Source organism: Myotis nattereri (genome assembly GCF_964212035.1).
Source record: "Myotis nattereri genome assembly, chromosome: 11".
Lineage (NCBI taxonomy): Eukaryota > Metazoa > Chordata > Mammalia > Chiroptera > Vespertilionidae > Myotis > Myotis nattereri.
This window is the reverse complement of record NC_138086.1, coordinates 32470066-32493756: the sequence shown is the minus strand read 5'-3', so window position 1 is coordinate 32493756 and position 23691 is coordinate 32470066. Positions and strand designations below refer to the sequence as shown.

At 42.8% G+C, this 23691-nt stretch overlaps 2 protein-coding genes across 2 annotated transcripts; both read right to left on the bottom strand.

Annotated features, from left to right (window-relative positions):
• Nucleotides 1–4351: 4351 nt before the first annotated feature.
• Nucleotides 4352–5308, bottom strand: TAS2R40 (taste 2 receptor member 40; the record flags this gene model as incomplete). The annotated part of the gene is made up of 1 exon (XM_081102505.1): nt 4352–5308. The coding sequence occupies one exon, from the start codon at nt 5306–5308 to the stop codon at nt 4352–4354; it is 957 nt and encodes a 318-aa protein (XP_080958631.1).
• A 16850-nt stretch (nt 5309–22158) lies between these two features.
• TAS2R39 (taste 2 receptor member 39) lies at nt 22159–23169 on the bottom strand (the record flags this gene model as incomplete). The annotated part of the gene is given in 2 exon segments (XM_081102503.1): nt 22159–23127; nt 23131–23169. Coding segments are annotated over 2 exon segments (1008 nt in total).
• Between the last annotated feature and the right edge of the window lie 522 nt (nt 23170–23691).

The following is a 23691-nucleotide window of genomic DNA, read 5'->3' as shown; positions in this document are numbered from 1 at the left end:
AAGACCATCGGAAAACACATATATAATTACATATTGTTTTTTTGAGTAATCACTATGCTTTAATTATGTTCAATTTGTAACAATGAAATTGGGGGTCACCACAACATGAGGAACTGTTTTATAGGGTCGAGGCATTAGGAAGGTTGAGAACCACTGGGATAAATGAAAGCTGGAGAAATTGAAATTGGCGAAAATATTTGGAAAGTTGCAATGTTCAAAACATGACAAAGTTGTCCTGAAGTGTCTGTAGTTTACAGCTAAGGTAACGCAGGTTCGGTGGTGGGTCTTAGGGCCTCCTTGGGCTGGAGAGTGTGCTGAGTGCAGGGTCGGCAAATGCCTATTTTTATAAAGCCCATAAGATGAGAATGCTTTCTGCATATTTAAATGGCTGAAAAAAGTCAAAAGAATATTTCATGACATGTAAAATTATATGAAATTCATGTTTCAGTGTCTGTAAATAAAAGTTAATTGGAGCACAGCCATATCCGTTCATTTACATGTTGTCTCCAAAGGTTTTTGTGCTACAACAGAAGAGTTGAGTACTTGTGACAGGAACTCATGTGTCCCACAAAACTTGAAATATTTACTCTGTGTCCCTAGACAGAAAGTTTGCTGACCCCTGACCTAGTGCCTGCTTTGTGCAAAATAGGCTTTCGAATAATTGCCAGGGGGTTAAACCGTGGAATACCAGATGTCTTTTGATGTTGCCAGGAGCTAAGACCTGTTCTCTCTGCCTCCTCCCCCTCCCATTTGGATGATTGAGCTGCTTTGGAATCCATGGACACTTGGCCTACTTTCTTTTCTTTAAAAATATATTTTTATTGATTTTTTTTGGGGGGGGAGGAGGAACATCAGTTGGCTGCCTTCTGCATGCCCCTATTAGGGATTGAGCCCAAAACCCAGGCATGTGCCCTGACCAGGTATAGAACTCATGACCTTTTGGTGCACAGGACAACACCCAACCAACTGAGCCACACCGGCTGGGCTGGCCTACTTCCAATATCTTCATTCAAGAACTCTGCTTCTCAGCCTCACACCCCTTACCTTAACAATATTAACAGCTAATATTTATGGAGAGCTTCCTCTGGGCCACACACTCATTTCTCAGAATAGAGATAGATAATCCTAGGATGTAGGTATCATCATCATCATTATTGTTATTCCCATTTTACAGATACAGAAACTGAGGATGAGGGAGAGGCAGTCACATGCCTGCATCACACTCCAGTAAGTATCAGGGCCAGGATCCAAACTTAAGTCGTCTTGTCTCCAGCAACTGCATGGTGTGAGGGAGGGGACCGGTGTGGGTGCAGCGGCCCACATGAGACTTCTTAATTAACATCCCACCTCAGAATTCTCTCCTTGGATCCCTTCTCACTGCTTGCTTTGCAGACACAGAGCACTCTGCCACGTGGCACCCTGACTGTGAAGGGTCCCCCAGAACTGATCCTCAGAAAACTCGGGGAGACTGTTCAGCTGCTTGCAGGGCCAATCCCAAGGTTCAGCAGGAACTTCAGTGCAGCACTTCTCCCACCCGAGATTGGCCATGTTTGTCTTCAGCCCTCGGTAACTTCCCACTTTCCATCCCAGTCCCTCCTGGTGCGACCTTGCACCCACAGCTTCTGTGTGGAATGCTGCTGCTTCTTACCTGGACCTGCTGGGCCACAGGCCAGGCTCCAAAATGCTCCCATCCTCCTTCCCCCAACGGTAACTTCTAACCATGTAACATGTTACCTCCCTGGAGAAGACCCTGGAGATTAACATTTCCCTCCAACTTCTACCTCTCCTACATAGGCGACTCCGGTCTTGTCTTGAGAAGGGGTCCAGTGGGCTCCCCAATCCTTCAAACAGTGAGGTTCGCTTCCCAGCTGTTTAACCCTTCCTGCTTCTCCCACAAACCAGCCTTTCTGAGTATGTCAGAAATTTCCACTCCTTCCCCCTGTCCTCGAAGGTTTCCACTTCTCTACAGAGGGAGGAGGGAAACGGGAGTGGGACGGGAGGCTCCCACTCTCAGCATCTCTCCTTTCCCTTCCTGCCATGATGGCTTCTGCTTTCTGTTGTCCTCCCCCAGCGCAAGTCTTGGTTGATTGAACTTATAGTTTCTTTTCCCTTCTTCAGTAGATGTTTCTGTCATAGGAGCTCAAAACAAAGAATTTCTGAGAATAAGAAAAGAGAATTCCTGCAGAAAAGCAGGAGCCAGGGTGGAATTTAGCAGGCACTGAATTATTAGAAGGGGAAGATTGTGTTGGGCTGTGGGACAATCTGGTGGCTCTCCAATCCCAGTCCTTAGCCCTGCCTTGGCCACCGGACTTATCTTCATTGTTGAGGCCTCCACCAGGTTTGAGGCTCCAGCCCCGTAGTGGGCCTTCCAGGTTGGGATCTCATGGCAACCAAATCCCCTTAGCTGTTCACATGTGCAGCGTGAATTTGTGGGTAAAGGAATCCTTCACACCATAACTTTCAACCTTTCTCAGGATGGGGTGTCGCATAGAGTTCGCAAAATGGATCCTTTAGGACTTCAGATTTCTGTCTAAAGCCAACCAATTTGAAGGCAGGGTAGACTGGCTTGCTCTGGAAGTTTAGGTGGGTTTTACAGAAAGGAAGAAGAAGGAAGGAAGAAAAAACAGGAGGAAAGGAGCGGGGGAGGGAGGGAGAAAGCAAGCAAGGAAGGAAGGAAGGACTGGAGAGAACTTCATTTGGTTGAAGGTAGTGCAACATAAAGCATCGATAAGATGTCACATCCTTGAAGCTCTCTGCCATCCCTGGCTCTTGCAAACAATGAGGGAATATTTCTTCACAATAAGCATGTAGAGGGATTATGCAGTATTTATGTTGGCATGGTTCATATTAATGATGTGTTGACTTTAAATCAATCTTCTGTTTTTCTCTGTGATGCATTAGAGCACCCTTGGTGGGCATGTATGCATGTATTATTTGGAAAAAAACTATTTTTAGGAATTGGAATGAAACCTCAAAATCTAATTTGTCTTACTATAACAACTCTACCAACTTTAGTCATATAAATAAATATCACGCAGGAAAGCTACCAAAATAGTGTGTTTTCATAAATATTTTCCTTTCCAGTTCAATAAGTCCCAAGACTCTCTGAAATATGTGTTTAAGAGTAAGAGCTCGGGTGTTAGTCTGTGCCAATGACCTTACATTTTTATTTGGGAGATACTTAAGCTTGGCACAATCAGTAGCATTCTTTTTACATTTTCCTCAGTAGTTCTGATTTTAAAAACAGCCAAGTACAAGAAAACTCCAAATTCTACCCTTCTAGTTGCAAGGTACCTGGGGGTGAGGTGTCTTATTTTGTGAACAGCCCTTGGAGGCCATGCTGAAGGCTGACAGTGAAGAGTCCTGTTCTTCCCCTAGACAGCCACTCCCAGGGAACCTGCCCTTGCCCCACCAGCTACTTAAGGCGACCCAGAACCGGTAAAGCCAGAGGCACAGGTGTTGCCTGTGTGTCACAGAGTCAGGAGCAAAGCAAAATAGACTTTCCTTAACTCTGGCCTCTTTCTATGTTCTTTCTGCTTCCTGTACACTTCACACTTTTTTCTTCATTCTTCCTTTCCTCTCTTCTCACTTTGTGCCCTATTATCTGGAAAAATAAAGCATTGGTTTGACCACCCACTTATCCACCTGCCACCCTGTATTTCACCTTTATCTCCAAACAACCATCTGAGATTATTTTTATCACCTTTTCTGGAAACTCCTGTAATCTGAATGCCACTTTATCACTCTCCTAATAGTATATGTGGCCTCCTTTTAGTCGAGTCCCAAGTTTTTTACTTCACTCTTCATTTTCCTTGAAACTTCTATAGCACTTGATACTTTTGGCCAGCCTTTCTTCCCTGAACCCCTCTCTCTGGAGGTATTCTGATTTCCTCTTCGATGGCATACTAGGCTAGTCACTCGCCCTCCTCTTTCTTAACTGTGGGTTAGTAAGGTGCCTCAAGCAGGGTGACCCGACCAATATAGCCTTGAGAATTAAAGGGTGCTCAGTGATACTAGGTACAAACAAAGATCATCCCAGGCAAATGGAGATGTGCAGTCACCCTCTTCTTACAGCTCAAGGGAGGAGGAAGTGGAGAGGAACTCAGGACAGGATTCGAATGAGCACAGATCAAGGAGCTTTCACAAATGGGTCTTAGAGTTGCATAGCTACTTCTGCTGAGAATCCAGAGTTAAACATTGAGCTTCACACATATGAGAGGGTTCATTTACCTAGGAGGAGTGTCAGAGCAGGATTAGGGAAGAAAAAATGGGTGAGGAAGAGAGGTCTAGGTGAGGAAAGGGCAGAACTGGTTAGAGCAGGTCTTGTGGGTTCCAGTCGCAGAGTCTGTCCTTACAGGTGAAGATGAACTCGATGCTGAAACCGCTTCCAGGCTCTTCTCAGCCCAGGATTGCCCACGATCAGCAGCAGTGAGTGGCCAGCAGGGTAGGCGGCCATGATGAATTTGCACAAAATATTCCAGAAACTGTAGGCATCGAAGACATTGGACATGGAAAGAAATAGAGCAATTGCATTGAAAATGTAGAGAATGAGAAAGTAGCTGATAGCTCTGATGGCCCCCAAGTGGGCCTCCATGCTGGGGTCCCTGGAGCCAGTGGCATTGCTTTTCATGTGCAGGGTGTGCCTCTTGAGAGAGATGATCAGCAGGGTGGCCGCCAGGATGAACATGATGAGAGGAAGGAAGATCCCCAGGTTATAGAGAAGAACCAGGTTGACCATGTTGGTCTCAGCGATGTACGTCTTCTCTGTGGCGTTGCGGGAGGGGATAGGAATGGAACTATTCACATACACGTTGAAGGTGTCTTTAGTTAAGGGTAAGCTGAAGCACAAGGAGATGAGCAGCGACAGCCTCAGAAGCCAGGGCACCAGCACTGTGATTTTCCTCTTCATCGTGACGAACAAAGGGTGCATAAAGTTTGCAATTTTAAGACAGTAGAAGATGGTGAGCCAGGCGGCGAGCCAGAGGTTGGAGTAGTTCAGAAAGAGGGTGATGACTTTGAAAGGTATATACACTGTGTTTTGGTTGTAAGTGGCCAGGAATAGTAGGCTGTACACATTCTCCAGCATCATCCAAATCTGCAGCAAGAGCCTGGAGAAGCTCAGCCTCAGCACAATGCAGTCCCCCACGGGGAGTCTTTTACGCCTGGCCCACTCGGCCCCGTGGATGGCCGTGATGAAACCATTCCCAATGATGCCAGTGAGGCACTCGATTCCAGAGACCACCAAGATGAAGAGCACTTTAAACCTGGACATGTCTTCATCAGCGTAATTGGTGTTCACCGTCATCATTCTCTTTGGCCCTGACTTTCAGGTTTCCTTGCCAAGAGCTGGTACCTGCTCCACAATCTTCTGACCCTCACTCAGTGTTACTGTAATTTTTTTTCTCAGTTAATGGTTCTTTCTAATTTTTCTTCATTTGCTTGTCACATGACTGCAGGTTAGAGGCTTGTCATGCAAATGATTCGAGGCTCTGGTTACTGGCTGTGTCCATTTTTCATGAAGATCCATTTGTCTTGGGCTTTCAGGCCTCGCTAGAAAGACCGAGACAGGCTTCTGTCCAGCACCTTCCTACCTTATTTACTCGAAGCTCCTGCTCCCCTGACGGGGCGAAGAGTCCCAGGTGAGGAGCTTTAGTGCTCTCTTGGCCTTTTCACTTGTCTCACAAGACCTGTTTGCTACCTGCCAAAACTGGGTGCCATTAGGGTTCATTAGAGCCGAGAAAGACTCCGTTGTCACTTTTTCATTGTTTGTGTGTATATCACCAGTTATGATTTACTAGTATCCACATCACATCACTGTTTGAACGCGGAATCAGGTGGAGGCAGCCTGGGCAGGCTTCAGAGTGTTCGGAACATGGTGTTGAAGTTGGGAAATGTGATAAAATACTGTAACTTGAAATTTGATTCCCTACATTATCCTGACTGTGAAACAGAGTGAACTCGACGCTTTAAGAAAAATACAGGCACCCAGGACTCATTCCTGATGGAGTAAATTGGAATCTGAGCCAGGGCCCAGGCATGCTGTATTTTTACGTAGCCAGGACTGGAGTCTCAGCTAGGGTTCAATGAGTCCTGGCCACACCTATTCTGCAGTGAAGTTTTACCTTGTTGGATAGCATTAGTCCACCAGCGCTTATTATATTTTTTATTGGGCAGCATTTAAATTTAGGAGATTACATATATGCAGGAAAAAAAATCTGTCTTCCCTTGGAAATGAGAAGATTTGGCCACATGGGGTCTGCATGGTGAATCGGTTGCAGTGGAATGATAACTGCCCATCTAAAACCAGACACATGCACTTTCCAGCTTGTCATGGTGTCCGCACATTCCTGTGTCTTCTTGCCCCTGTGCCTTGTGCCAGTGTGAGTGCCCTATCATAGTTTTTTATAACATAAATGGAAGGATGATAAAAATAGATTTCCCTACCCCACATTCATTTTCTTTCAAACAAAGAAGTCAGACTTCTTTTTATTTCTTTTATTTTTATTTATTGTCTAAAGTTTTACATGTGCAGATTTATTTTTATTATGAAGTTGTCTTGTATTATTCAGTCATACTTATATAAAAATAGCACCAGACAAAAGAATATATTGCAAAATCAAGAAAGCATTGTATAGAGAAATGAAAGTTCATGTGGACACGAACACTTGACATTTGATGACAGTTCTCATCTTTGGTAACTTCTCTTACTTCTACCACTATAAAATTATTATTTATTTATTTATTTATTTATTGTTAATCTTCACCCAAGGATATTTTGCCCATTGATTTTAAAAAATTCTTTATTGTTTAAAGCAGCGGTTCTCAACCTGTGGGTCGCGACTCCTTTGGCGGTCGAACGACCCTTTCACAGGGGTCGCCTAAGACCATCCTGCATATCAGATATTTACATTATGATTCATAACAGTAGCAATATTACAGTTATGAAGTAGCAACGAAATAATTTTATGGTAGGGTCACAACATGAGGAACTATATTTAAGGGGCCAGAAGGTTGAGAACCACTGGTTTATAGTATTACATATGTCTCCTTTATCCCCCATTGACCTCTCCCTGGCCACCCCCACCCCTCAGCACATGCCCTCACACCCCTACTGTCTGTGTCCATTGGTTATGCTCATATGAATGCATACAAGTCCTTTGGTTGATCTCTTGAGAGTGAAAGGTGCTGGGGTCCAACCCCAGCAGGTCCAGGGGTCCCCAAAGGTGTGGACGGAGTCGGTGAAGAAGGAATGACACGGAGACAGCGTTCAGTTGATCAGCAGCCTAGCCAGAATCTCTAGCCAGGATCTCCAGCCAAGTTCTGTTCAGGATCTCCAGCGAAGTTCTGGTTAGGATCTCCAGCCAGGTTCTGTGTCCATGTTGTCTTACTAGGTTCTCCAGCCAGGTTCTCCAGGTTCTCCAGCCAGGTTCTGTAGCCATGTTCCCTCGCTAGGTTCTCCAGCCAGGTTCTGTCCAGGTTCTCCAGCCAGGTTCAGTCACCAGGTTCTAGTCAGGTTCTCTTGCCATGTTCTATCCAGGTTCTGTAGCCAGGTTATGTCTCTAGGTTCTTCAGCCAGGTTCTGTCCAGGATCTTTTGCCATGTTTTCTCCAGCGAAGTTCTTCTGTCTCTAGGTTCTGTGTAGGTTCTGTTTCTAGGTTCTGTGTCTAGGTTCTGTGTAGGTTCTGTGTCTAGGTTCTGTGTCCTGTTGTCTTGTTACATCTGTATTTATACTAGTTGATTCCAATCCTATCAATCTCTATTCCAAAGGTTAGGGCGTTTCTTATCTCCATTCCAGGGAGTAAAGATTATGTAGCTTAAGCATGATTGTTCATAGTTAAAGTGATTAATTATCCGCCTGGCACTTAGTTAAGGGGTTTTATTCCCTCCCTAACTTCAGGGGAAAATCCCTACCTGGGGAAACAACCTTTCTCAGAGAGGTGACCTTGGTTAAAACACATAGTGCCAAGAAGGTGAGCAAACATATTAAGAACAGTATGCCATATATGCCAGCTCCCTTGAAACAGCAAGGATGGACCAGCTCCCGGCAAAAGGGAGTGGGAGAGACAGTGAGAGAAACATCGATATGAGAAACACATCGATTGGTTGCCTCTTGCACGCATCCCTACCAGGGCTGGGGATTGAGCCTGCAACCCAGGTACAGTGGGGCCTTGACTTACGAGTTTGATTCGTTCCTTGATGGAGCTCGTAACTCAAATTACTTGTATGTCAAATCAAAAAGTGAACGAGTGAGACGTGATGCTGGGCTGGTGTTGTGGCGTTCACTGTGACGTTCGCTGCGCCTACTAACGGTGGGGTATCTGAAGCTGGCTCGTAACCCGAATTTTAGCTCGCAACTCAAAGCAAAAAATCGGCCGAGAGAGGGCTCGTATCTCGAAAAACTCATTAGTCGGGACACTCGTAAGTCAAGGCCCCACTGTACGTGCCTTTGACCAGAATCGAACCTGAGACCCTTCAGTCTGTGGGCTGACACTCTAACCACTGAGCAAAACTGGCTAGGGCTAAACAGTTTCGTATTTAAGTGAGAAAAAAATCTGCCTGGGATATCCAATTCATTGCAACTCATAAAAGAGTATCTGTTGAATACAGGGGAAATTGTGTCCTGGAAAGATATAAACACATGCAAATAGAAGTGTGACCAGAAGTACTGTCCTAGGCGTCCTGGAAATATGGATAGGAAATGAAAGATACATTGTGTGAAAAGTTTTCAACATTGTGACATTTGCTACTGCAGCAGATGAGGGTACAATTTAGTAATATTTAGATGTAAGCCCTATAGTCACTGTGACTTTGAGAATCACTATATGACTGAAAATATTTTAGGCAGTGTGCCCACCACAGGCACACACCAGAAAGCAATTGCGAAATCAATGTTTGCAATAGAGGAAAGGTTTGAACCATTTAATAGGGAATGATGCTCCTGGGATAGATAGTGCTAATATTGGACTTGCGATAAAACCGAAGTGCCACGTGGCCAGTTATGTAAGGACACAGACCCCACATCCACTCATCTGCGCTACTCAGCAGGAATTGCTTTCTGCTAGACGTAAAAATGGAACGCGTCTTGGATACAGAGTCACCACCTGTAAGCTGGCTCTCCTCCTGAGGCTTGGCCCCGGAACGTTCTGGGGACTATTTGATGAACCGGACCCAACACAGCACTCGCTCACTGCGCACACTGCGCGCAGGCCGGGGCTTAGTTGCAGCAGAAAGCGAAGTAGAGCTGCTGAACTGTTGAAGGGAACTCATTTACATCACCCGAGGAAAAAGCTCTCTGCTTATGCACAGCGGCAAAGATTGTTACCACGCAACTGGCCTTTTGAATTGACACTGGATAGTTCCCTGCGAAGGTGCCCACAAGTAGTTAGAAAACGCTATGGAGAAAGTTATCTAGCATAGCGTTATTTGGTCCTCTTTTCTGCTTAGAATTGGTTTCTAGAAATCTAACGTGTTGGAAATTGTGTGATACTGAAAACTGACTTCCCAGACAGCTTATTGATCTCCACCCCTGTGAAGATAACCTCCCACTGCTCAGGGCTGCTTTATCAATTCCACCTATAGCGTGACATGTGGTCCACGGTGTGATTCAGGACAGAACACTTAGTACAGAGACACTGGGACCCCACAGAGTCGTGCAAGGACTTTTGAAAATCTTTAAAAATCATGTTTGAAAATGCCTACACGTTTGAACAGCAATTTTCCATGATTAAACTAAATAAAACTAAATATCATTCCTAGTCAAGGCTAGCTGTCAAGGCTGAATTCTGAGTTCAAGCAAACTTGGCACAAGATTTAAAAAATTTTTTTCTTTATGCTATTTTATTTTTTCCATCATCATTTATACCCTCAATGCCAGTGATGGCGAACCTATGACACGCGAACTCATTTTTTTGGTTGGTTTTTCTATGTTAAATGGCATTTAAATATATAAAATAAATATCAAAAATATAAATCTTTGTTTTACTATGGTTGCAAATATCAAAAAATTTCTATATGTGACATGGCACCAGAGTTAAGTTAGGGTTTTTCAAAATGCTGACACGCCGAGCTCAAAAGGTTCGCCATCACTGCTCTATGCCCTTTCCCACCCCTACTCCTGTACCCCTGCAGTCACCACACTGTTGTCCATGAGTTCTCTCTGTTTTTCTTTTTCCTCTCTCCCTCCCTCCATCTTCTCCAACACCACCTCCCCACAAAAGAGCTGTCTCCCTGCTTTCTATGAGTCTGTCTCTATTCTGCTTAATAGTTCAGTTTGTTCATTATATTCCACATATAAGTGAGATCACATGGTACTTGTCTTTCTCCAACTGGCTTATTTCACTTAGCACAATGTTCTCAGGTCTATCTATGCTGTTGCAGAGGGCAAAATTTCCTTCCTTTTTATAGCTGAGTACCATTTCATTGTTGACACAAGATTTAACAATGATATGTTGGTACCAAAGAAAAAGGTGCATATTTCTGGTTCAAAGACAAAAATTTAAAAATTGTAAAAGAAAATGCTAAAAGTAAAATATTTTAATTTTTATCTTTTTTTTCAATTTTGAAGTCAAGATATAATCACCAATATAATACACACCTATGCATTATATAGTGTGATGGCAAATAAGTTTAGAAAAATAAATTTTGATTATTTTCCTGGATTTGGTTTGTTTTCCTGCCACACTAATCCATAGACATTTGTGTCGCTGGCTTCTGTAGACCCTGGAGTTTTTATTTTTCCTTTTATTTTATTTTATTTATTTATTTATTTATTTTTTATTGCTTAAAGTATTACAAAGGGTATTACATATGTGTCCTTTTTTTGAGTTTTTATTTTTCAGTGATCTCTTTAATGTCTTTTAATGCATGTCATGTCTTGTGTGGACAATGTGCTGGCTCCAATGCTTAGCTGACCGTTTTCACCACCAGATGGCATTTAAGTCCTTCTTGAACAAATCGAGCAATTACTCAATGCATCCACTAGTGGGCGGAGATTCCTGTTCTTTCTAAATATGAGCCTGGGGAAAACCTTTGAAAGCCCCCATTTTAGGCAGTTGGCTAAGAGTTTTACCTGCCCACTTTTAGGGAGAGGCTTGAATCTTTATACTCATGGTCAGAGTCATTTCAGACAGTTTTCATGAGAATTTTTTTTCTCTTTTGGTAGAGTATCACTAACAGATCGGTTAATATTTATTTTTGAAAGATGAATTGCAAATAAAAGCTATACTACTTAAATAGACTAATTGGAGTTGACTACAGAGCCTTTTCTAAAGAATCCGAAACATCAGAATACTGGGATCCTAGTACCGCAGGTGACCTGAGACCTCACCATTCGCAGATGAGTGAATAGGCCTTGGGAACTGCAGAGAGCCAGCTGGCTAAGGCCACACCCCCGTGAGGTCATTATGGGACATCAGTAATGCATCTTGGATAGTCCCTTTAACGCGCGTGGGATTTCTATTAAAGTTCTCTGCAGGCTCTCTGCTTCCATCACCACATCTCCTCCCTCCAACCCTCCCGCCTCCTTCAGACCCTTGTGATTGCATTGAATCCACCTGGATAATCCAGGCCCCTCTTCCCACTGAAAATCCTAAACTGCATCACATGTGCAAAGTCCCCTTTACCGTGGAAGGTGAGTGTTCACAAGTTTCCCACGTTAGGATGACATCTCCTCGGACATTCTTCGGCCCTCCGCAATCAGCGTCTGGGCACGTGCCACGCCGAGGGCGCCGAGCAGTCAGCTGCACCAGCACTGGTCAAGTCATAGCCCGTGCTTTCTACTTCCTTCTCCCCTGCCTCCTCCCAGGACCTGGAAGCAGCTGAGCAAGTGGGAAAGGAGGCTGAGAAACACAGAGCCCCCCCACCCAGCCTTCCCCGTCGCTGGAACCGGTGTGGAGCTGAGGGGCTCAGCTCCAGCTGGAGAGAGGACAGACCTTGAATTAGACGGCAGGTACTGGTTCTGATCACAATAGGACTGAACGTTTTCTTTTTAACTGAAAATTATGCTGTGTTAACTCCTAACACGTTTGGAAAGCCATGGGTTGCTCATGGCTGGAGAAATGAACTCCTCAATAGGGAGACCGAAGGCAATGATGGGAGAGAAAGCCATCCCACGTGGTCCCTCATAGCATCAAACTCATTGAATGAACCTGATACAAGTAAATTCTATTTACTGCACAAACTGGAAATACTCTTTTCCTAGCGGGGGTGAGGTGGCTGAGTGTTGAGCCCACTGCACCAGGAGGCCAAGAGCTGGGGGGCCTTGGATGCCCATGGCTTTCCGATGAACACTGGATGACTCTTCTCTCATTTAGAACATTTTGGGGAAAAGGTAGAGAAAGGAGAGAAGAGAGTGGGGAAAAGGTGGAAAGGCCTGGACTGATAACTATGGATACGCCCATCGGGACCAACAGGTGGACAACATTTCAAATCTGTGCTGGCAGGAAGAGCGGGGCGTATGGCCACCACGGAGGGAGGCTCATCGGCATCTCGGAAGCTCTGAATCACACTTCCTGTGCTTCCCATCATGGGAAGTCTGGCCTCTTAAACCCTTAAGCTGTAACCAGGAAACTTTCATGGGCTTCCTGAGGACACCAATTAGACGTCTAAACCCAAGTTTCTCCCCGATGGCTGGGCGAGCCGGCTTCCGTCACTCCTGGGACCAGGAACACCGAGAGCAGGCCCCACGCAGGCGTGAAAACGGTGAGTGGCAATCATCAGGCCGAAACCAAAATCACTACCTACCGTTTTTATTACATGCGATATGCACTTACAATGTCCATGTAACAAGAATGACAAACATGTCCTATTAACACTTCTTCTCCAAAGACAGACCTAATGGTTTGGGGCGAGGAAAACTTTTGGAGGGAGAATTCGGAGCACCAAAAACGGATGTGTGTTTTGTGCAGGAAGTGAGACGTTGGTATGTGTGTTCGAATAGAGTGGATGAGTCAAGATAAGGTGCAGCAGGTACTGAGCATAATGCAAGGAAACAGATGGATGTTTTGTGCCTTCCTCTTCAATATACGGCCCCGGGAAATACAGAGCAGGAGAAGAGCGCCCAGTCCTCAACAGAGCCCCAGGTCCAGAGAAAGGAACTCGGCTCCAGAGTGACACGGGAAGGGGAGGGAGCAGGGAGGGCCATTAAGCAGAGTTCACCTTTCCCTAGGTTCTAAATAGGAATGAACTTGACAAGCCACTCCAGGTGCATTGCAAGGTTGGAAGTGGGGCGTTGTTGATGCTTATCTATGGGTGCATGCTGTCTCCATGCCCAAAATCTTACCTGGGATTGTCTGGAAGAAGAATCTGGGTATCTGGGTAATTTTGTTTTCCTGAGGTGGGTGGGCAGAAGTATCCAACTGAAGCTGGATTCTGTCTCTACGTGGGGACAGGTGCTTTTTGCTTTGAATTGTATGTAATTAAGTCTTATTTTTGAAATTAAGGAGATTGTACCTGGCCACAAGTTAGGCTCTCAATAAGTAATTTGTTGAAGGAAGGGAAAAGGTGGGAAGGAGGAAAGGTAGGAGAAGGGAAAGTGGGAAAGAAGGAAGGGAGGAAGAAGGAAAAGGGAGAGAAAGTGGGGAGGGAAAGGCGAGGAAAGACATGGCAACGTCCTTTACTGGTGCCAGGGTGCTCTGTCCCGTGGATTTGCTCCAAGTGGCACAGGAGCCTAAGGAGGAGACATGCTCTGTGAAGGGAGCACCAAGGTTTGGTTTGCAACAGAGAACACAGGGGGCTGCTTTGGTGCCAGATCTTCAAGGTCTGTGGAGGAAGGACTAGACTTGTCCTTATTCTGTGAGTGAGATAAGAATGTGCCCGTGAAGACGGGCTGAGTTTCCAGCGAGCTCACAGGTCCTGTAATGCTGATTCTCCCTGAAGGGCTGCCCGGTAAACTCAACTAGCCAGTGCTTTTTTCATTGCTGCCCTGCCTTACAATCACTTTCTTCAGCCTCCCCCAGGAGGCTCTTCCCCCGCTGTCCATGTGTTTGACACTATTGGCCTTGTGCTCTGCACTTGTTTTTTGGTGTATGTGGGGAGGTTGAAGAGATTGCTTTTGCTCCCCCTTCACAAATACCTTGTGTGTTGTGCTGTGACTTTCAACTGTGTCTGTTGGTCCACAGGAACTTGGGTGGGTGTAAAAAAGGGTGCTGTGAATATTAAAGGTACAGAATCTAGGTGTAGAGTGGGCTTGTGGGATTTAAAAATGCTTAAATCCATAGTCTTTACTAGTTGCTTTTCTGTGTTCTCAATGCTGTGTCCATGTGAAGACCCCAAGTCTATGACACCCACAATCAAGAGTGTTGTTTCCTATCTTGACAAGTGTAAGCCACTACGTTTCTGAAGAAGGTGGTACAATCCAACAATCTCTAGAGAAGGCAATGCCACTTGCTTTGTTTAAGTGGGAGTCAGTTAGGGAGTCTAAACTGAAGCATTGGGAAGCTAATTACAAGGGAATGTGGGAATAAAGTGAGATATGTACCTTTCTCCCCCTTTCCTCCTTCTCTACATGTCTTATGAAAGAGTTTTGAGTCCAGCAGAAAATGGGAACGTCAAGAGATACTAGGGCAGAAACAGGAAGGCTGCCCTAATATGGCAGGGAAGTCCCTGTATGTCCCACCCCCTGATAGGTTGGTGGGGCTGTGTCATTAGCTCTGGCCAATGGACTGTGAGTAGGATATTTGTGACATCCTCACCAATGTACAGAAGAGCAAGTATTACTGGTCCACAAGTTGCCTTCACCTGCTAAGATGACCCCTGGGGCCTCATTTGAGCTGGTGGAGCACTAGCTCAAAGCAGCCTGCATCCCTGAGATGTCCTGTGGAGCGCTTGGGCCTGCAGAAGGCTTTGGATAAGCAAGAAATAAGAATGTGCTTCTTAAGCCATTAAAACTTTCAGACTTTCTTTTTAAGGGAAAATGAATTTAATCAGGTACCTCAAATAGTACAATTTTAGTTTAAAAACATTTACATAGCACTTTATAATTGATGGAACATTTTTTTAATGGATATTATTTCTTAAAGTGCACCATGCTCCTAAGGTCATTTTTTCTTTTAACTTTTGTTTTGACTTAAATTCAGACTCTGCAGGCCCTTCACCCAGATTACCTAAATGTCACTCATTTACTACCTTGCTGATTCTTTGTTCTCCCTACATATGTGTGTGTGTGTGTGTGTATATTACTTATTTACTCTGAACTGTGTGAGAAGAAGCTGCAGATGTAATGTCCCTTTACCCTTAAATACTTCAGTGGGTTCCCTAAAAACAAGGACATTAGGATTGTACACACTGCAGCTTAGCCTAGCCGACTCTAGATGCATACAAACTTGGTGGTGTTCCTAAGCGGAAGGTTTAGTAGGGACAAGAGGTCGAAGCTGTGGAACAGAGGTCCACTAGGGAAAGCCAGGCAAGAATTTGGAAGCTTAGAACCTTAAAGGAAACAGGTTTGTAACTGATATTTATGATATAATATGATACATGATATGGTATGATATGATATTTGGTATGATATGATATATGATATTATATGATATGATATGATATTAGGGAGCCAGGTAAGGATTGATGGGAAAGGAATTACTGCATTCAGGTGTGTGAATAGAGGTGACTTCAGGAAAATCTGTTTCCTGAGCAAGATCAAACTGAACTTTGATTCTACTCTGTGCCCACGGTTGGCTATTATAGCCATAGTATATTGAAATGTTTGCACCAATCACCTTTGTTTGCTCCAGGCCTGGAAGTATGCCACTGGCAATGATGATATTACAAAAGAGGATGTAGCTAATGAAAGAATAGGAAGCTGTCTTTGGGTGGGACAGAAGGGTTAGCAGCTGAAAATGACACTCTTTCAACTAAAGCACATTTGAAGTCAGCTTAGGGTTCATGAAATGGACTCAGTCCCAATTTCCAGAGCTTTGTCCTTCCCTCCCTTTCCTCCACCGGAGCCTCCAGTCTGTGCCCAGGAACTGGTTTGAATGAGCCACTGATTTATTTGCAGCCATCCGGGATCTCGAGTGTAGATGCAAATGACGGTTTTCTCTGGTAAGTGTCAGTGGCAATTGGATCGGTTTCTGATTTGCATTCCCAAGGCCTCGGGGCTCTCAGGAAACCACATCTCACAGGCAGTCTGGTGAGGATTATTTTTAATCTTGGCTATAAATGCCAGTCCATCATACTTCTTAAAACTGAAAGAGCTTCCATTTGCAAGGCAGAGGATAGCAAAATTCTGGAACCAAAAAGGAAATAAGGAGAAGGGACCCTGGGGATAGAGAGGGCTTGGGGATCAAGAGTGGGATGTAGGGCAGACACAGTTTTGGAAGCTGCTGGCTCTTTGGGGGGACTTGAGCAACTCCAATGGAGGGATTTGTTCCGAAAGAGCCTGCAAGGAGGGAGACCTACCTTAGGTATTTTAAGCATTCTGCAGTTTCCTTTCAAAGTCCGTCTCTCTATAAATTGTCCCTATTTCCGATGTAAGCAGTGACTTCTCAACTATTCTAATCACTTCTGGGTCTCTTGTCTCTCACTGGTCTGGGTCTTGCCTACAGAGGGCTGTACTCCAAGTTCTAGGCCAGGTTTAGAATTGATTTGTGTGTAGATAGATGCACACTCTGTAAGGATATTCTGAAATCTCAGATGAACTCCCACATAAAGTGGAATGAATTTTTAAATTTGCACATTGAGTTAGTGAAAAAGCAACTTACATTTAAAAAGTAACTTATTAATTTTACATCCCAAACTTTAATTTAAAAAATTTAAAAAGTAATTACTTTAATACCAGCATAGGGTCCCTTCAATTCGCCTGATGGGTGAAAACATAATGTTGGGTAAACTCACTCGTTTCATGTTACGCTCATCCCACTCAAGATATTCTCTTCTGCTTTGAGCCTGGCAGCTAGTTAAAGGCGGAAGGAAGGTGGTTTGAGCTGGTATCCAGGACAGATGCCCAATCACCAGCCACATCTTTCCCGTCTGCAGAATCACTGCCTGCAACACCACTCCCTCTTGCTTTGACACCTACCTTCACGAGGCTTCCTGTCTTCTCCCCTGGACTGCCCTGCTCTGGCTCACTCCCCTGGTGCTGGCTGCTCCATCTTTGTGCTCAGCTCTTTGTTGTACGTAATGTCATTCATTACTTGGTGATTGGAGTAATGTCCCTACCGTGGCACAGGCGCATGTCTTCCCCGGGAGTCAACCACCATGTCTTCGTAGCTACTTGGCAGACGAGTTAGAGTTGGCGAGGGTGGCCTAAATTCGGCTTTCATATATATACTGTATTCAGGTTACACTGGTTAATTAAATAGGTTTCAGGTGTACAATTCTATAATATATCATCTGTATATTGTATTATGTGTTCACTACTGACAGTCGAGTCTCCTTTAATCACCATTTATTCCCCCTTTACTCTCTTCTACCTGCCCCTACTCCCCTTTCCCTATGGTAATCACCATGCTGTTGTCTGTGTCTATGAAGTTCTGTTGTTATTTTTTCTTAATCCCTTCACCTATTTCACTGGCCCTCATCCCTCCCATAACTATTAGTCTGTTCTCTATATCTATGAGTCTGTTTCTGTTTTGTTTATATTTTTCATTAGATTCCACATATGAGTGAAATTATATAGTATTTGTCTTTCTCCGACTAACTTATATCACTTAGCATAATGCTCTCCAGGTCCATCCATGCTGTTGTAAAGAGTAAGATTTTCTCCTCCTCCTCTTCCTCCTCCTCCTCCTCCTCCTCCTCCTCCTCCTCCTCCTCCTCCTCCTCCTCCTCCTCCTCCTTCTTCTCCTCCTCCTCCTCCTTCTTCTTCTTCTCCTTTTAATGGCAGAGTAGTATTTCATTGTGTAAATGTACCACAGCTTTTTTTAATCTACTCATCTACTGATGGACACTTGGGCTGCTTCCAAATCTTGGCTATTGTAAATAACACTGCAATGAACATAGGGATGTATATATTCTATAGAATCAGTGTTTCAGGTTTATTCGGATATATCCCCCGTTCAAAAATTTCCTTAGACATTTCCTGTAGAAAATTAGTTTGGGGCAATTTTTTTGACCCCAAATTAAAATTTGGGCAATACAAGATTAAACTTTTGAAACAGACTTAGAGGTCCTGGTATAATAAAAATTATGTATAGGTTTTTGACTTTAAGTGCATAAGAACATTTTTTACTTTAAAGACAGCTGCCCCTAGAAAATGACTTAGTATTAAAAAACATTTGCAAAAGTATTTTCAAACTCCTACATAGATTGGAACAAAATAAGTTCTTATGAGTACTGTAATATCTCCAGTTTGTGGTAATTTTTTCTTTATTTTTTATTTTGTGAATTTTTATGCCTTTTGTATTTCTCAATGATATAAGCAAACAGTACTAATTTTATTTATTTCAATGAGCCAATTCTTATATTCATTTTAATTCTTCCTTTTCTGATATTTAATTTATGACATCAATATATTTATTTTTTTCTTTTTTTTTTTAAATATATTTTTGTTGATTTCAGAGAGGAAGGAAGAGGGAGAGAGAGATAGAAACATCCATGATGAGAGAGAATCATGGATCGGCTGCCTCCTGCAAGTCCCCGACTGGGGAGCAAGCCCATAACCCGGGCTTGTGCCTTTGACCAGAATCAAACCTGGGGCCTTTCAGTTCACCGGCCAACGCTCTATCCACTGAGCCAAACCAGCTAGGGCTGACATCAATATATTTAATGAATTGTGTTTTTCTTATTTTCTTAGATTTATTTCATAATTATTCTTCTAATTTCTTGGTTTGGGCTTATACTTTTTAAAAATATTTTTCTTTAAATCTTAACTCACACAGCCCCTTCCTGGCTAGATTGATCTAACACAACAACCACCACGTCTGTTTATTTTCTGTGTTTTCCCACTAGAATAGGATATCTGTGATGACAGCAGCCCAGTTTATTTTGCTCCATACTGGATACCAAGCCCCTAGACTAGTGCCTACCATATAGTTGGTGTTCAGCCAATAATGGTTAAATTAATACATATAACAATCCTCTAATTATGTACATCACATAGTAAAAATAAATGGCTGATTAATTGAATGGGGGAGGGGAAGAGAGAAAAAACAGACCCATAGATGGTTCCCAGAATTCTAGCTTCATCGATAGGAAATATTGCAGTGCTAATTAATATTAGTAAGGTGGAGAAAACTGAAGGAGAAGTGTGTTTGGGGAGAAAAACTAAGAATCCAGCTTTGAATGTGATAGTTTTTGTTGTTGTTAAATATATTTTTATTGATTTCAGAGAGGAAAGGTGAGGGAGAGAGAGATAGAAACATAAATAATGAGAGGGAATCATTGATTGGCTGCTTCCTGCACACACTCCTCTGGGGATTGAACCTGAAACTCTGGGCATGTGCCCTGACTGGGAATCGAACTGTGACCTCCTGGTTCATAGGTTGATGCTCAGCCACTGAGCAAAGCCAGCTGGGCTGAATGTGATACTTTTGAGATACTTCTCCCCTACAGGTTTCAATATCGTTTTTATATTCTAAAGTTTTTTTAAAATTAATTTCAAAATTCTGCAATCAGCGTCTAGTGCTCACATTCAAGGATCACAAGATATTTGAGAAAAGGCTCAATCATGAAAGAAAGAAAATGAAAACATACAAAAATGGAACTTGTAGGAAGGAGAAATAATAGAGGGAGGAGAAAAATCGTCATAGCATTTCTAATTATTTTCTTCATAGGGGGTCACTCTTTCTATTGAAATGTTAGGAATGTAGGAGAAAATTGGTGGTTTTGTAGATTTGCTAATGGAAAGATGAAAGAATGTCCTAATGACTTTTATCAAAGAATGTAAGGGCAACTTCATCAGTGAAAAATGAAGCAGGGCTAAGTGGGGTTGGAGGTTTCAGGACTGAGGAAAAGATAGGAGATAGTCATTTTGGGTATTTACGTGAATGATTTCTCAGGAAAATATGGGCTAAAAATGTCCAATGATGTTACTCATTTAAGGATGAAGAGCATGAATCTAGGAACATAAGTTCATCCAGTTATGAAATATTCTCAAGTAACACTAGGCTGTTTAGAGGTAAATGTGGAGTGTTAAAAATAGTTGAGTTCATCTAGATATGGGCCTGAAGAGAGAGAGGGCCAGGAAATTGGAGTATTTTATAACTCATTTGTATATAATTATGTTAGGGAAATTTCAAACATACCCTGAAATAGTGAGACTAGTACAAAGAACCCCCATGCACCTGAGGCCTTGTTTGACAGAAATCATCAACATATGACAATTCTAAACTTCTCTCCTCTTCATTCCTTTGCCCTGTACCAAATTATCTTTTATTTTTTTCCCTTTATTGATTAAGGTATTACAAATGTGTCTCTAGCCCCTTATTATTCCCACATCCCCCTACTCATGCCCTCACCCCCCGGTGTCTGTATCCATTGGTTATGCTTATATGCTTGCATACAAGCCCTTTGGTTGATCTCTCCTCCTTAGCTCCCCCCCCCCCCCGCCTTCCCTCTGAGGTTTGAGCATCTGACTGATCCTTCTCTGTCTCTAGATCTATTTTTGTTCATTGGTTTATGTTGTTCATTATAATCCACAAATGAGTGAGATCATGTGATATTTATCTTTCTCTGACTGACTTATTTCACTTAGCATAATGCTCTCCAGCTCCATCCATGCTGTGGCAAATGGTAAATTATCTTAAAGTAAATCTTAGACATAATCTCACTCCACCTGTAATTACCCAAAGTATTTTTAAGGGTCTGGGCACAATGCTTCACTCGTAATCCAAACTGGGTATGAAGGGAAGCAAAGAGAGTAACAGAATATAGATATGTCTATGGATCGAAAGCCCATGACCTTTCCATGGCAGCCCTTGAGCAAATGAATAAAATGGAAAATAGGAGATAGAATTTTAACCCATGAGTTGAGAGATTTGCATTTTTTATTAAAACAAACATAGTGAGAGGGTCAGTCAACTAATTAAGCTACACAGTTCTGTCCCTCAAACCTTTCCTACTTACCTAGTTTTCTGTCTTGTAAAAAACAACAATATAAACCACATTGTAAGGTATAAAAATGTCATATTGCTATATTGTACACCCGAAACTAATATAACCAATATAAGATTGCATACCAACTACACTTAAATACATTTTAAAAAAAATGGAAATTAATGCATACATGTTCTGGATAGTTCAAATAATGCATAAAGGTAGGAAATGTGGTATAAATGTTTCATTTATCTCCAAATACCCAGCCCTCTATTAATCATTTTTGGTACATCCTCCCAGAAATTTTATAGACACACAAGAAACAAGAACATAAATGGAATTATAAAATATCTCCTTACTTTTTGTACTTAACAGTATTTTGAAAATATTTTCATTTCAGAATACATGCATCTGTCTCTGAAAATGTTTACACAGTATTCCATTTTAGACATACGAGTCTCCTCATTAATGAATGAATGCTACAATGAAGACTTCCTTGTATATATTCTCACATATGTGTATATAGATGACCATACCTTAGCTATAGGAAAAATTCTTAGTAATTTTTAGGTTAAAGAGTACTTTATATACTATTAATTTAATAGATATTTTTATATCATTCAGGTTGTGTCTTTGGAGAATGGAGACAAAATGCACTTCCAGCTATTGCAAAGAAAGCTTCCTGGGTCATGTGGATGTTTAAAAGGCATGTGGATGGGGAAGGAGAGGGGCCACCAGGAGCTCAGGTTGCAAAGCCTTCCTCTGTTTTGGTGGCTATGTCAACTCTGGCAGCACCAGAGTTTTTTTTTTAAAAAAAAACAAACAAAAAAACTCTAAGTTCCGACACCAGAAATTTTGACTTAATTGATCTAGAGTCAGTCAGGCCTGGACATTGGAATTTCCAAAAAAATCTCCCCTAGAGTTTCTAATTTGGAGCCAACAGCTTTATACAGAGCAAGGAAGGCAGAAATAGCAGGCTCAGGTAAAGGATATGTTAAACATCACTAAGATTGTGCCATGAAGCAAAAGAGAGAAATGAAGACCAAGCACCTCTACAAAAAGCCATACTAGGTGAAGGATCAGATCAGGTTTGGGGAAGAAAAGAAAAGGGAAGAGAGAGGTCTGGGTGAGGGAAAGGCAGAGCTGGCTGGGCCAGATGCTGTGGTACTCTTGCGGTGTCGGTCACAGAGTTTACTTTTTTAGGTAAAGATGAACTTGAGACTGAAGCCGCTTCCAGGCTCTTTTCAACCCAGAGTTGTCCTGAATCAGTAGAATGGAGTGACCAGCAGGATAGGCAGCCATGATAACTTTGCACAAAATATCCCAGGAACTGTTGGCATTGAAGATGTTGGACATATAGAATAATAGAGCAATTGCATTGAAAATGTAGAGAATGAGAAAGTAGCTGATAGCTCTGATGGCCCCCAAGTGAGCCTCCATGCTGGGGTCCCTGGAGCCAGTGGCATTGCTTTTCATGTGCAGGGTGTGCCTCTTGAGAGAGATGATCAGCAGGGTGGCTGCCAGGATGAACATAATGAGAGGAAGGAAGATCCCCAGGTTATAGAGAAGAACCAGGTTGACCACGTTGGTCTCAGTGACGTATATTTTCTTAGTAGAGTTGGAGGAGAGGATAGGAAAAGAATTGTTACAATAAACAGTGTATATGCCATAGGAAAAGAACATACTGTAGCCCAAGGCAAAAACCACTGATAGCCACAGAAGCCAGGGCATCAATCCAGTAATTCTCCACTTCAGCTTGAGGAAAAGGTGGTAGGAGAAATCAGCAATCTTCACAAAGTAGAAGAAACTGAGCCAGGCAGAAAACCAGAGGCTACAATAATGTAAGAACATGAAACTCACTTTCAAGGTATCATATACACCATCTTTATAATAAAATTGTGGGGATGTTGAGTGGAAAGTAATTTCTAGTATCATCAAGCTTTGGAGAGCTATTCTGGATATGCTCAGGAAACACAGGATCCTGCCACTCGTGGAGACTGCCTTATTCTGGATCCACTCAGCTGCATTTATAGCCACAATGAACCCATTTGCAACGATGCCAATGATGCATTCAGTGCCCATAACTGTGAAAATTAAGATGATATTAAGTGGTGATAAATTATCCTCTGGGGGACTGCAGGTGTTGGTCATCCTGAGTCGTTACTCCTCTTTGGTGTCTGTTGGAGAATGTCTCCCTAGCATTTGATGGGCAGATCGTTGGTAGCTCCCACTATTCATCTCACAGGAGGAAGCAGTTGGTGGAGTATTTCCAATTCACTCCATTTGTTTGTCTCAGAATTCTTAGCTCCAAATCTGGAGATGCAAATCAGGAGGGATTTGGTTTCTAATCCTCTCCCAGGTCCTTTTGAGCATGATGGTATTAGTTTAATCATGGGGCCCCGGGAAGGACTTGGAGAGACACTCTTTCATAAGCCACTAACATGGTATTGAGAGTTGTGTTCTTTACTAGCTCCAGTTAATTTGAACATCTGTGTACTAGTTTCACTTGTGACTTTAGAGAACTGATTGAAAATAATAACAACTCTAAAGACAAATATAGTTCCAATGATGTGCAAAGCACTGTTTAAACACGATATATATAATCACATTTAAGCTTCACAACAATCCTCTGAAGAATATACTTTTATTATCTCTACTTTGCAGAGGAGGAAACTGAGACTAAAAAACTTGGCCAAAGTCGTAGACCCAGAGTGTGATAAAGCT